We start from the raw sequence: 14,785 nt of genomic DNA, 5'->3' as shown, positions 1-14,785 counted from the left end.
AACGTTTTGGTATGTTACAGTACGTCTCAAATCCTAAAGTACATTTTACACAAAGAAATGGTATTAAAAATTAAACTTGTACAACAGACGTATAGAAACGTTGAAATGCATTTGCTTCCTTTTACTGTATATAGCTACTGCATAAAGCACATGTTTTGATCTGCAGTATCCCCAAATAATGTAGTGAATATTTGCATATTTACCTTTTTACCACCTGCATTCTCTGTACTTCCAATGGGTTCAGAATCCCTCTCTATGGTTAGAGCAGAAACAGCATTTTTCTTCTTTCTGCCATTTTTATTAGGTTTTTTATCTTGGAGGACGGTTTTCTTATCTACATCAGATTCCTAAAAAGAATAAAACCATTTTAGTACATTACTTCACTTTAGCAGTAACATCAAAATCAGGGACACTTTGGTACTTTAGTGTAGAAGTGTAGTCTTTGGCCATAGTAATCAATTGCAGCTTCTATTATACTGTATTTCATTGCCCCTCAATCTATGGGAGAGATAAATAAAAAAAAAATTACACAACAACCTCCACTAGTTTATAATTCCATAAAAACACCCATAATATTCTCTGTACGATTTTATTTTTTTTAAATTCATAGTCTGGCAGAAAGAAGTGCGCTAATGGCATGAAATATTGTAGACAATAAAACTATATACACACTATTCACTATATTATTTTTCTAATTTATTTATTAAGGCACCACAAAAGTCTTCATAGTGGGTAAATATTAGAGATGTGCACTAAGCCCCGGCATGGGTTTTGGATCTGTGTCTCGTGTTTTGCATCTGAATTTGGATTTTCCAAAACCACCCTTGTGGGATTTGGTTTTGGTTCTGTATCTTTTTGCAAAAATCATAAAAACAGCTAAAATTCTAGTACATTGGACCGTTTTTGTTCCTACAGTATGATTCTCAGTAACATTTATTTCCAGTCTATTTTGACCATCTCACAGCTTATTGTTTTCATTCAGTTTAGGCCAGTAGGTTGCACCGAAGTAGCTTGATGACCAAGCTAAGCAACAGCAGTGGGCGGCACAAACATATGGCACTTAAACTTCTAATGTGGCACATCTAGGAAACAGAATAGCAGATCAATAAATGAGAAAGTTTGTAGTCTACACAAGAAGACTGTCAGCAATGCTCCAAATGGCGCATAATGCAAAGAAAAGAGTTGCAGGATGGAATTGTTCTTGGGCCCTCCCATCCACCCTTATGTTGCATATATTAAACAGGACATACACAGATTAACAAACAAGTCACTTCAGCGACAAGGACTACCACTTGTGGCTGAAAAAATTGGTCTACCAATGGTCTATGTACACAAACCGACTCTACATAGGCAAGATGTTGCCATAGTCATCATCCGATTCCTCACCCCCATCAGTGTGGACATCATCTTCTTTACATAATATTAAGTCGTCCCCGCTGGAATCCACCATTACAGGTGCCTCTGTATTTTTTGGAAGTAGTTGCCAGTAACCGTCTTCCTTGTGGTATTGGTAATTCATTTTGATGTACATCATCTTTCCACATTTTGGGGAAGTAACCTCCTACGGCAATCGCTGACAAGGTTCCTAGCTGCACTGAAAATGGAGTACACACTGGAGGCTGGGCAACTTAAGTAAAGCAAAACTAGTTTGTGCAAAGGCCTCCAGACTGTTTGACATGCTTATTTGGATGCTATCAATAAATAATCAACCATTCTTTGAATGGTGACCGTATTATATGCAGTCACGGTAGACATGTCACCAATTGTAGGAAGTTCCTTTCAGTCCAGACATCAAAAGTTTTTGGCAACTGATATGCATCACCATCAGTCGGTCTCTTAGGAAAATTAAGTTTTTCCTGGCAGCCAAAGTCGCCAGAGAAACTAAAAGATGATGTTGCTGTGTCACTTTCTACTTAACCTGACAATTTGTTCCCCAACAGCTCTTTGCATCTCTTCAGAGTGTGAAAAGCTACAAACCTAGGATCATGTATGGTCGCCAAAATATAGTTATCTGATTTCAAGAGATTGACAACCCTTTCATCCTGGCAAAGCAAATGAAGGACTTGATCTACAAGTCCGACATGCTTACTGGAATCGCTTCTTTTAAAGCTCCTACTACCATTTCTCTAGCTGCTTTTCTAAGTCTAATAAGAAGAATTACCGCACTCAAGCTGGCATTGTCTGAACTACTGTAACTACACATTTGACAACTTCAAAGTGTTTGAGAACCTTGAACACCACAGAAAGTATTCTCCCTTGCACTTGAGTAAGGTACATTCTCCCTCCTTTCCCTATGTCATAGGTTGTTGTATTGCCTTTGATGGCCTTCTGCTGCTCCCCATCTGCTGAAGCATATAAAAGGGTAGAATTTCATCTAGTTACTACTGTACCTCTTGCTTCAGCTGATGGCAGGGCAATTTCAAAAGGTACTTGCAGGAGATGCAATCTTCAATTTGCACTTACAGAAGGTTGAAAATGTCCCAAAAGTTTTCAGGCCACACAGAGAGCAACTCCTGCATGCCACTCATTTAAAAAAAAATAATTGCACCACCAAATTAATTGTGTAAGCAATACAGGGGACATGTTGGAATTCACCCAGCTGTAATATTTTTTGTCATTGTCCGAAATCACAAATCCTGAGGAGTGTATGCGGGGTAAGACATTTTGCAATGATTTCCCAGAGGTTGTCAGAGGTATGCCTTCGGTGATACAAAGAGTAGCCTGTCTCTGAATGAGCTGGCAATGGTTATATGTTACTGCTATAGGTAATAAACCTACTCAGTGGGCTATCAAAGTCATGTAATCTTTAGTTTTCTCTGTTCCACATCTGTGGTTAGGTGGACAGTGGGTACAATGGCATTTTGGAGGACATTAAGTTTTTTTATTTCATCCTTGTACATATTAGGAAATGCTCTTCCAGTGAAATGGAATCTAGAAAGGATTTTGTATCGGGTACACAGACCTCAATTAACGTTCTAAAACCCACTGCATTAATGGTGGATACTGGATGCACATCTAATACTAACATAGCTTTATGCAGTCAGTAATTCAATGTGCAACTGAGTGACTGCTAGCATACTTGCTCCCACTTGCATTGGATTTAATGGTTTTATTAAACTACTACAAGTTGTCTTCCTGGTCCCCTTCTGGGATGAGGAACCACTCACCATAGCAGCAGGCATAGCACTCAAGGATCCTTATGAGGAAGCCTGAATAGGGTAGGAGTCAGTCATGCTTATCAAATTGGATGCAGGACTGTTACGGTCATACAAGTGAAACTCAGAAAATTAGAATATTGTTCAAAATTTCATTAATTTCAGTAATTCTACTTAAAAGGTGAAACTAATATATTATGTAGACTCATTACATGCAAAGTGTGATATTTCAAGCCTTTGTTATAATTTTGATGATTGTGGATTACAGTTTAAGAAAACCCTAAATCCAAAATCTCAGAAAATTAGATTACATAAAATAAAAAAAGAATTTTAAACACAGAAATGTCGGCCCCCTAAAAAGTATACAAGTATACAAGTATACAAATACACACATACATACACACATACATACATACATACATACATACATACATACATACATACATACTAGAGATGAGCGCCTGAAATTTTTCGGGTTTTGTGTTTTGGTTTTGGGTTCGGTTCCGCGGCCGTGTTTTGGGTTCGAACGCGTTTTGGCAAAACCTCACCGAATTATTTTTGTCGGATTCGGGTGTGTTTTGGATTCGGGTGTTTTTTTCCAAAAACACTAAAAAACAGCTTAAATCATAGAATTTGGGGGTCATTTTGATCCCAAAGTATTATTAACCTCAAAAACCATAATTTACACTCATTTTCAGTCTATTCTGAATACCTCACACCTCACAATATTATTTTTAGTCCTAAAATTTGCACCGAGGTCGCTGTGTGAGTAAGATAAGCGACCCTAGTGGCCGACACAAACACCGGGCCCATCTAGGAGTGGCACTGCAGTGTCACGCAGGATGTCCCTTCCAAAAAACCCTCCCCAAACAGCACATGACGCAAAGAAAAAAAGAGGCGCAATGAGGTAGCTGTGTGAGTAAGATTAGCGACCCTAGTGGCCGACACAAACACCGGGCCCATCTAGGAGTGGCACTGCAGTGTCACGCAGGATGGCCCTTCCAAAAAACCCTCCCCAAACAGCACATGACGCAAAGAAAAAAAGAGGCGCAATGAGGTAGCTGTGTGAGTAAGATTAGCGACCCTAGTGGCCGACACAAACACCGGGCCCATCTAGGAGTGGCACTGCAGTGTCACGCAGGATGGCCCTTCCAAAAAACCCTCCCCAAACAGCACATGACGCAAAGAAAAAAAGAGGCGCAATGAGGTAGCTGACTGTGTGAGTAAGATTAGCGACCCTAGTGGCCGACACAAACACCGGGCCCATCTAGGAGTGGCACTGCAGTGTCACGCAGGATGTCCCTTCCAAAAAACCCTCCCCAAACAGCACATGACGCAAAGAAAAAAAGAGGCGCAATGAGGTAGCTGTGTGAGTAAGATTAGCGACCCTAGTGGCCGACACAAACACCGGGCCCATCTAGGAGTGGCACTGCAGTGTCACGCAGGATGTCCCTTCCAAAAAACCCTCCCCAATCAGCACATGATGCAAAGAAAAAGAAAAGAAAAAAGAGGTGCAAGATGGAATTATCCTTGGGCCCTCCCACCCACCCTTATGTTGTATAAACAAAACAGGACATGCACACTTTAACCAACCCATCATTTCAGTGACAGGGTCTGCCACACGACTGTGACTGATATGACGGGTTGGTTTGGACCCCCCCCCAAAAAAGAAGCAATTAATCTCTCCTTGCACAAACTGGCTCTACAGAGGCAAGATGTCCACCTCATCTTCACCCTCCGATATATCACCGTGTACATCCCCCTCCTCACAGATTATCAATTCGTCCCCACTGGAATCCACCATCTCAGCTCCCTGTGTACTTTGTGGAGGCAATTGCTGCTGGTCAATGTCTCCGCGGAGGAATTGATTATAATTCATTTTAATGAACATCATCTTCTCCACATTTTCTGGATGTAACCTCGTACGCCGATTGCTGACAAGGTGAGCGGCGGCACTAAACACTCTTTCGGAGTACACACTTGTGGGAGGGCAACTTAGGTAGAATAAAGCCAGTTTGTGCAAGGGCCTCCAAATTGCCTCTTTTTCCTGCCAGTATAAGTACGGACTGTGTGACGTGCCTACTTGGATGCGGTCACTCATATAATCCTCCACCATTCTATCAATGTTGAGAGAATCATATGCAGTGACAGTAGACGACATGTCCGTAATCGTTGGCAGGTCCTTCAGTCCGGACCAGATGTCAGCATCAGCAGTCGCTCCAGACTGCCCTGCATCACCGCCAGCGGGTGGGCTCGGAATTCTGAGCCTTTTCCTCGCACCCCCAGTTGCGGGAGAATGTGAAGGAGGAGATGTTGACAGGTCGCGTTCCGCTTGACTTGACAATTTTGTCACCAGCAGGTCTTTCAACCCCAGCAGACCTGTGTCTGCCGGAAAGAGAGATCCAAGGTAGGCTTTAAATCTAGGATCGAGCACGGTGGCCAAAATGTAGTGCTCTGATTTCAACAGATTGACCACCCGTGAATCCTTGTTAAGCGAATTAAGGGCTGCATCCACAAGTCCCACATGCCTAGCGGAATCGCTCCGTGTTAGCTCCTTCTTCAATGCCTCCAGCTTCTTCTGCAAAAGCCTGATGAGGGGAATGACCTGACTCAGGCTGGCAGTGTCTGAACTGACTTCACGTGTGGCAAGTTCAAAGGGCATCAGAACCTTGCACAACGTTGAAATCATTCTCCACTGCACTTGAGACAGGTGCATTCCATCTCCTATATCGTGCTCAATTGTATAGGCTTGAATGGCCTTTTGCTGCTCCTCCAACCTCTGAAGCATATAGAGGGTTGAATTCCACCTCGTTACCACTTCTTGCTTCAGATGATGGCAGGGCAGGTTCAGTAGTTTTTGGTGGTGCTCCAGTCTTCTGTACGTGGTGCCTGTACGCCGAAAGTGTCCCGCAATTTTTCTGGCCACCGACAGCATCTCTTGCACGCCCCTGTCGTTTTTTAAAAAATTCTGCACCACCAAATTCAAGGTATGTGCAAAACATGGGACGTGCTGGAATTTGCCCATATTTAATGCACACACAATATTGCTGGCGTTGTCCGATGCCACAAATCCACAGGAGAGTCCAATTGGGGTAAGCCATTCCGCGATGATCTTCCTCAGTTGCCGTAAGAGGTTTTCAGCTGTGTGCGTATTCTGGAAAGCGGTGATACAAAGCGTAGCCTGCCTAGGAAAGAGTTGGCGTTTGCGAGATGCTGCTACTGGTGCCGCCGCTGCTGTTCTTGCGGCGGGAGTCCATACATCTACCCAGTGGGCTGTCACAGTCATATAGTCCTGACCCTGCCCTGCTCCACTTGTCCACATGTCCGTGGTTAAGTGGACATTGGGTACAACTGCATTTTTTAGGAGACTGGCGAGTCTTTTTCTGACGTCCGTGTACATTCTCGGTATCGCCTGCCTAGAGAAGTGGAACCTAGATGGTATTTGGTAACGGGGGCACACTGCCTCAATAAATTGTCTAGTTCCCTGTGAACTAACGGCGGATACCGGACGCACGTCTAACACCAACATAGTTGTCAAGGACTCAGTTATCCGCTTTGCAGTAGGATGACTGCTGTGATATTTCATCTTCCTCGCAAAGGACTGTTGAACAGTCAATTGCTTACTGGAAGTAGTACAAGTGGGCTTACGACTTCCCCTCTGGGATGACCATCGACTCCCAGCAGCAACAACAGCAGCGCCAGCAGCAGTAGGCGTTACACGCAAGGATGCATCGGAGGAATCCCAGGCAGGAGAGGACTCGTCAGACTTGCCAGTGACATGGCCTGCAGGACTATTGGCATTCCTGGGGAAGGAGGAAATTGACACTGAGGGAGTTGGTGGGGTGGTTTGCGTGAGCTTGGTTACAAGAGGAAGGGATTTACTGGTCAGTGGACTGCTTCCGCTGTCACCCAAAGTTTTTGAACTTGTCACTGACTTATTATGAATGCGCTGCAGGTGACGTATAAGGGAGGATGTTCCGAGGTGGTTAACGTCCTTACCCCTACTTATTACAGCTTGACAAAGGGAACACACGGCTTGACACCTGTTGTCCGCATTTCTGGTGAAATACCTCCACACCGAAGAGCTGATTTTTTTGGTATTTTCACCTGGCATGTCAACGGCCATATTCCTCCCACGGACAACAGGTGTCTCCCCGGGTGCCTGACTTAAACAAACCACCTCACCATCAGAATCCTCCTGGTCAATTTCCTCCCCAGCGCCAGCAACACCCATATCCTCCTCATCCTGGTGTACTTCAACACTGACATCTTCAATCTGACTATCAGGAACTGGACTGCGGGTGCTCCTTCCAGCACTTGCAGGGGGCATGCAAATAGTGGAAGGCGCATGCTCTTCACGTCCAGTGTTGGGAAGGTCAGGCATCGCAAACGACACAATTGGACTCTCCTTGTGGATTTGGGATTTCAAAGAACGCACAGTTCTTTGCGGTGCTTTTGCCAGCTTGAGTCTTTTCAGTTTTCTAGCGAGAGGCTGAGTGCTTCCATCCTCATGTGAAGCTGAACCACTAGCCATGAACATAGGCCAGGGCCTCAGCCGTTCCTTGCCACTCCGTGTGGTAAATGGCATATTGGCAAGTTTACGCTTCTCCTCCGACAATTTTATTTTAGGTTTTGGAGTCCTTTTTTTTCTGATATTTGGTGTTTTGGATTTGACATGCTCTGTACTATGACATTGGGCATCGGCCTTGGCAGACGACGTTGCTGGCATTTCATCGTCTCGGCCATGACTAGTGGCAGCAGCTTCAGCACGAGGTGGAAGTGGATCTTGATCTTTCCCTAATTTTGGAACCTCAACTTTTTTGTTCTCCATATTTTATAGGCAGAACTAAAAGGCACCTCAGGTAAACAATGGAGATGGATGGATTGGATACTAGTATACAATTATGGACGGACTGCCACGGTTAGGTGGTATAAAAAAACCACGGTTAGGTGGTATATATTATAATAATAATACAATTATGGATGGACGGACTGCCTGCCGACTGCCGACACAGAGGTAGCCACAGCCGTGAACTACCGCACTGTACACTGGTTGATAAAGAGATAGTAGTATACTCGTAACAACTAGTATGACACTATGACGACGGTATAAAGAATGAAAAAAAAACCACGGTTAGGTGGTATATATTATAATAATAATACAATTATGGATGGACGGACTGCCTGCCGACTGCCGACACAGAGGTAGCCACAGCCGTGAACTACCGCACTGTACACTGGTTGATAAAGAGATAGTAGTATACTCGTAACAACTAGTATGACACTATGACGACGGTATAAAGAATGAAAAAAAAACCACGGTTAGGTGGTATATATTATAATAATAATACAATTATGGATGGACGGACTGCCTGCCGACTGCCGACACAGAGGTAGCCACAGCCGTGAACTACCGCACTGTACACTGGTTGATAAAGAGATAGTAGTATACTCGTAACAACTAGTATGACACTATGACGACGGTATAAAGAATGAAAAAAAAAACCACGGTTAGGTGGTATATATTATAATAATAATACAATTATGGATGGACGGACTGCCTGCCGACTGCCGACACAGAGGTAGCCACAGCCGTGAACTACCGCACTGTACACTGGTTGATAAAGAGATAGTAGTATACTCGTAACAACTAGTATGACACTATGACGACGGTATAAAGAATGAAAAAAAAAACCACGGTTAGGTGGTATATATTATAATAATAATACAATTATGGATGGACGGACTGCCTGCCGACTGCCGACACAGAGGTAGCCACAGCCGTGAACTACCGCACTGTACACTGGTTGATAAAGAGATAGTAGTATACTCGTAACAATTAGGATGACACTATGACGGTATAAAGAATGAAAAAAAAACCACGGTTAGGTGGTAGGTATATAATAATAAATAATACAATTCTGGTCGGACGGACTGCCTGCCGTGTGCCGACACAGAGGTAGCCACAGCCGTGAACTACCGCACTGTACACTGGTTGATAAAGAGATAGTAGTATACTCGTAACAATTAGGATGACACTATGACGGTATAAAGAATGAAAAAAAAACCACGGTTAGGTGGTAGGTATATAATAATAAATAATACAATTCTGGTCGGACGGACTGCCTGCCGTGTGCCGACACAGAGGTAGCCACAGCCGTGAACTACCGCACTGTACACTGGTTGATAAAGAGATAGTAGTATACTCGTAACAATTAGGATGACACTATGACGGTATAAAGAATGAAAAAAAAACCACGGTTAGGTGGTAGGTATATAATAATAAATAATACAATTCTGGTCGGACGGACTGCCTGCCGTGTGCCGACACAGAGGTAGCCACAGCCGTGAACTACCGCACTGTACTGTGTCTGCTGCTAATATAGACTGGTTGATATTTAAAGAGATATTAGTAGTATACAACAATACTATACTGGTGGTCAGGCACTGGTCACCACTCCTGCAGCAAAAGTGTGCACTGTTAATTAATATAATTGTACTCCTGGCTCCTGCTAACAACCTGCAGTGCTCCCCAGTCTCCCCCACAATTAATTATAAGCTTTTAATTTATACATTGATGACTGTGCAGCACACTGGGCTGAGCTGAGTGCACACAGACTGAGTCACACTGTGTGACTGACTGTGCTGTGTATCGTTTTTTTTTTCAGGCAGAGAACGGATATAGCAGAGAGAAGTGAACGGATATATTATATTAAATAAAAGTTAACTAGCAACTGCACTGGTCACTGACTGTGGTAAACTAACTCTGTCTGCGACTCTGCACAATCTCTCTCTATCTAATCTATCTATCTCTATTCTAATGGAGAGGACGCCAGACACGTCCTCTCCCTATCAATCTCAATGCACGAGTGAAAATGGCGGCGACGCGCGGCTCCTTATATAGAATCCGAGTCTCGCGATAGAATCCGAGCCTCGCGAGAATCCGACAGCGTCATGATGACGTTCGGGCGCGCTCGGGTTAACCGAGCAAGGCGGGAAGATCCGAGTCGCTCGGACCCGTGGAAAAAAAAGTGAAGTTCGTGCCGGTTCGGATTCAAAGAAACCGAACCCGCTCATCTCTAATACATACATGCATACAGTACTTGGTTTTGGCTGCTTTTGCATGAATTACTGCCTCAATGCAGTGTGACATGGATTCTATCAGCCTGTGGCACTGCTGAGGTGTTATGGAAGACCAGGATACTTTAATAGCGGCCTTCAGCTCTTCTGCATTGTTCGGTCTCATGTCTCATCTCTCTATGGGGTTCAGGTCAGGCAAGTTTGCTGACCAATCCAGCACAGTAATCCCATTGTCACTGAACCAGGTTTTGGTACTTTTGGCAGTGTGGGCAGGTGCCAAGTCCTGCGGGAAAATGAAGTCAGCATCACCATAAAGCTCGTCTGCTGAAGGAAGCATGAAGTGCTCTAAAATGTCCTGGTAGATGGCTGCATTGACTCTGGACTTAATAAAGCACAGTGGACCAACACCAGCGGATGACATGGCTCCCCAAATCAACAGAGACTGGAAACTTCACACTCGACTTCAAGCATCTTGGATTGTGTGCCTCTCCATTCTACCTCCATACTCCGGGACCTTGGTTTCCAAATGAGATGCAAAATTTGTTCTCATCAGAAAAGATGACTTTGGACCACTGTGCAACAGTTCAGTTCTTTTTTTTTCTTTAGCCCAGATAAAATGCTTCTGATGTTTGTTATTCAGGAGCAGCTTGAAAAGAGGATTACGACATTTGAAGCCCATATCCAGGATCTGTCTGTTTGTGGTGGCTCTTGATGCACTAATTCCAGCCTCAGTTCACTCCTTTTGAAGCTCCGCCACACTTTTGAATGGCCTTTTCCTGACAATCCTCTCCAGGCTGCGGTCATCCTTGCTGATTGTGCACCTTTTCCTTCCACACTTTTAGCTTCCACTTAACTTTCTATTAATGTGCTTTGATACAGCACTTTGAGAACATCCAAATTCTTTTGCAATTTCCTTTTGAGGCTTTCCCTCCTTGTGGAGGGTGTCAATGATGGTTTTCTGCACAACTGTCAGGTCAGCAGTCTTCCCCACGATTGTGAATTGTACTGAACCAGACTGAGAGACCATTTAAAGGCTCAGGAACCCTTTGCTGGTGGTTTGGATTTATTAGCTGATTAGGGCGTGACACTGAGCCTACCATTTTGAACCCTTACACAATATTCTAATTTTCTGAGATTTTGGATTTGGAGTTTTCTTAAGCTGTAAGCCACAATCAAAACTATAGCAAATAAAGGCTTGAAATATCTCACTTTGAATGTAGTGAGTCTACATAATATATTAGTTTCACCTTTTAAGTTGAATTACTGAAATAAATGAACTTTTGCACGATATTCTAATTTTCCAAGTTTCAACTGTAATTAAGGATATTGATGAAGGTGTTAGAGGAGGAGATTGAAAGTGCTTGGATCTAGCAGATGGAAGGGAGTTTTGTGATGCTGGACAGGTTAAGTTAAGTTTTTAGCCAAAGTTTCTGAATCTGTCAAAAATGACATAACTGGGAGGAGGTTCCTAGATGGTGAAGGTCCTCTACTGTGGCTTTAAAGGGTACAGATGGCTTGACAGCTGTTGTCCGGATTTGGCTAGAAATAATTCCACACATACAAAGTTGATTTTTTTTGTCTTTTGCCCAGGCATGACAATGGGCTTTTTCATATCATGGGCAACAACTGTTTCCACTGGTGCCTGATTTACACAAACATCCTCAACGTCCTCATTAGCGCCAGGTACACAAATATACTCACCCTGGTGCACTTCCACAGAAGCAATCTCAATTTCTTGGTCAGCATGTTGACTTGTGCTGCTCATCCCCAAACTTGCAGAGGGCACACATGGTAGAATGAGCCTCCTCTTCAAGCACAGTATTTGAAAAGTCAGGCTCACACATGGCACCCAGGGACACACTTGGACTCTCCTCATAGGATTTGTGATTTTTCTAAGCACAGAGTTAGTTCTTGTGCCTTAACAAGTTTCATTTTTTGAAACTTGTACAGGGAAAATAGCTTACATCACCATAAGAAGCAGAACCACCAGTCATAAATAAAGGCAAAGGCCCTAGCCTTTCCTTGCCAGTTTGTGCGGTGAATGGCATTGCCAATTTTGTGTTTCTTTGTAGCCAATTTTACTTTTGAGGTTTTTCTTTAGCACTGTAAATTTATATTGCTTCTTTGATTTCACATGCCCTGACTTAACCCCTCTATGCTCTAGGGCATCAGCCTTAGTAGAGGACATTGACAGTTGTATCATCATGACTAGTACGTGCTTCCTGCATTTTTCTCAATTGTTGGATCTCCATATCAAATCAACAAACACAAACAAATTGGGGTACAGCACACACACACACCACCATTTGAACAAATATACCACCTACAGTGTCATAATACATGTATGAGTAAAATAATCTAACACTGTGGTTCACATCCATCTACAGTGTCACACAATACATGTACGAGTCAGAAAGATCACACTGCGGTTTCACCTACAGTGTCACAAATATTATAAGACTGGAGTTCACTTCCACCTACAGTGTCACAATACATGCATGATACCCTGCAGTGTGACAGACAGTATAGAAAAATAATAGTATAATACACGGATATACAGCACAAAAGAATATATATTCTCAATTATATTAATATTTAGTTTTTTTTTTTTTGTTTATACAGGGGCAGATCACCCCTAAATTGGCAGAGCAGACCAGGATGGAACCAGCATCCCTTTAAGTACAACAAAGCACCCCTGGGGACAGACCACATACAGTGTCACAATACATGTATACACCGGTCAGACCGACAGTGCCACAGAAAAATGTATAGTATAGTACACTGGGGGATAGCACAAAAAAATTTTTTTTTTTTTTTTTTTTTAGGGAGCACCTATTTTACATGGAAATTACCATAATCTGTTTAGCTACTCTTTAGCATATAGTAATTTATCTGATATATGTGGGTATGAAATGATTCCTCATATAAAGACAACCTGAGTACTCCCAATATTCGTAAAATCGAATTAAGAGATATGATATTTAAAATTTAATTTAAAAGTTCAAATTTGACACTTCACAACATTTTCACATAAATACTAGTGATGAGCGGGTTCGGTTCCTCGGAATCCGAACCCCCCCGAACTTCAGCCTTTTTACACGGGTCCGAGGCAGACTCGGATCTTCCCGCCTTGCTCGGTTAACCCGAGCGCGCGCCCGAACGTCATCATCCCGCTGTCGGATTCTCGCGAGACTCGGATTCTATATAAGGAGCCGCGCGTCGCCGCCATTTTCACACGTGCATTGAGATTGATAGGGAGAGGACGTGGCTGGCGTCCTCTCCATTTAGAATAGAAATAGATAGAGAGACTCGTCGTGTGGTGTTTTTATTCTATAAACGCATTCTGCTGACAGTGTCCAGCAGGTCCGTCATTATATAATATATACCTGTCCGGCTGCAGTAGTGATATATATATATTGTTTATATCATTATCATCCAGTCTATATTAGCAGCAGACGCAGTACGGTAGTCCACGGCTGTAGCTACCTCTGTGTCGGCAGTCGCTCGTCCATCCATAATTGTATACCACCTACCTGTGGTGTTTTTTTTTTTTCTATCTTCTTGATACTAGTAGCTTACTTTAGGAGTCTGCAGTGCTGACAGTGTCCAGCAGGTCCGTCATTATATAATATATACCTGTCCGGCTGCAGTAGTGATATATATATATTTTTTATATCATTATCATCCAGTCTATATTAGCAGCAGACGCAGTACGGTAGTCCACGGCTGTAGCTACCTCTGTGTCGGCAGTCGCTCGTCCATCCATAAGTATACTAGTATCCATCCATCTCCATTGTTTACCTGAGGTGCCTTTTAGTTGTGCCTATTAAAATATGGAGAACAAAAATGTTGAGGTTCCAAAAATAGGGAAAGATCAAGATCGACTTCCACCTCGTGCTGAAGCTGCTGCCACTAGTCATGGCCGAGACGATGAAATGCCATCAACGTCGTCTGCCAAGGCCGATGCCCAATGTCATAGTACAGAGCATGTAAAATCCAAAACACCAAATATCAGAAAAAAAAGGACTAAAAAATCTAAAATAAAATTGTCGGAGGAGAAGCGTAAACTTGCCAATATGCCATTTACCACACGGAGTGGCAAGGAACGGCTGAGGCCCTGGCCTATGTTCATGGCTAGTGGTTCAGCTTCACATGAGGATGGAAGCACTCAGCCTCTAGCTAGAAAAATGAAAAGACTCAAGCTGGCAAAAGCACAGCAAAGAACTGTGCGTTCTTCGAAATCACAAATCCACAAGGAGAGTCCAATTGTGTCGTTTGCGATGCCTGACCTTCCCAACACTGGACGTGAAGAGCATGCGCCTTCCACCATTTGCACGCCCCCTGCAAGTGCTGGAAGGAGCACCCGCAGTCCAGTTCCTGATAGTCAGATTGAAGATGTCAGTGTTGAAGTACACCAGGATGAGGAGGATATGGGTGTTGCTGGCGCTGGGGAGGAAATTGACCAGGAGGATTCTGATGGTGAGGTGGTTTGTTTAAGTCAGGCACCCGGGGAGACACCTGTTGTCCGTGGGAGGAATAGGGCCATTGAC

At 43.4% G+C, this 14,785-nt stretch overlaps 1 protein-coding gene across 1 annotated transcript in view; it reads right to left on the bottom strand.

The window, feature by feature from the left end:
* LOC135050979 (condensin-2 complex subunit hcp-6-like) overlaps positions 1 to 14,785 on the bottom strand; it is a 94,840-nt gene that overhangs the window by 26,995 nt on the left and 53,060 nt on the right. The window contains exon 5 of the mRNA XM_063957196.1: positions 204 to 347. Coding sequence (XP_063813266.1) covers positions 204 to 347 — 144 coding nt within the window. The remainder of the gene's footprint in view (positions 1 to 203; positions 348 to 14,785) is intronic.

Source organism: Pseudophryne corroboree, chromosome 2, assembly GCF_028390025.1.
Source record: "Pseudophryne corroboree isolate aPseCor3 chromosome 2, aPseCor3.hap2, whole genome shotgun sequence".
Classification (NCBI taxonomy): Eukaryota; Metazoa; Chordata; class Amphibia; order Anura; family Myobatrachidae; genus Pseudophryne; species Pseudophryne corroboree.
Note: the sequence above shows the minus strand (reverse complement) of the source record. Positions and strands in the feature narration are given on the sequence as shown.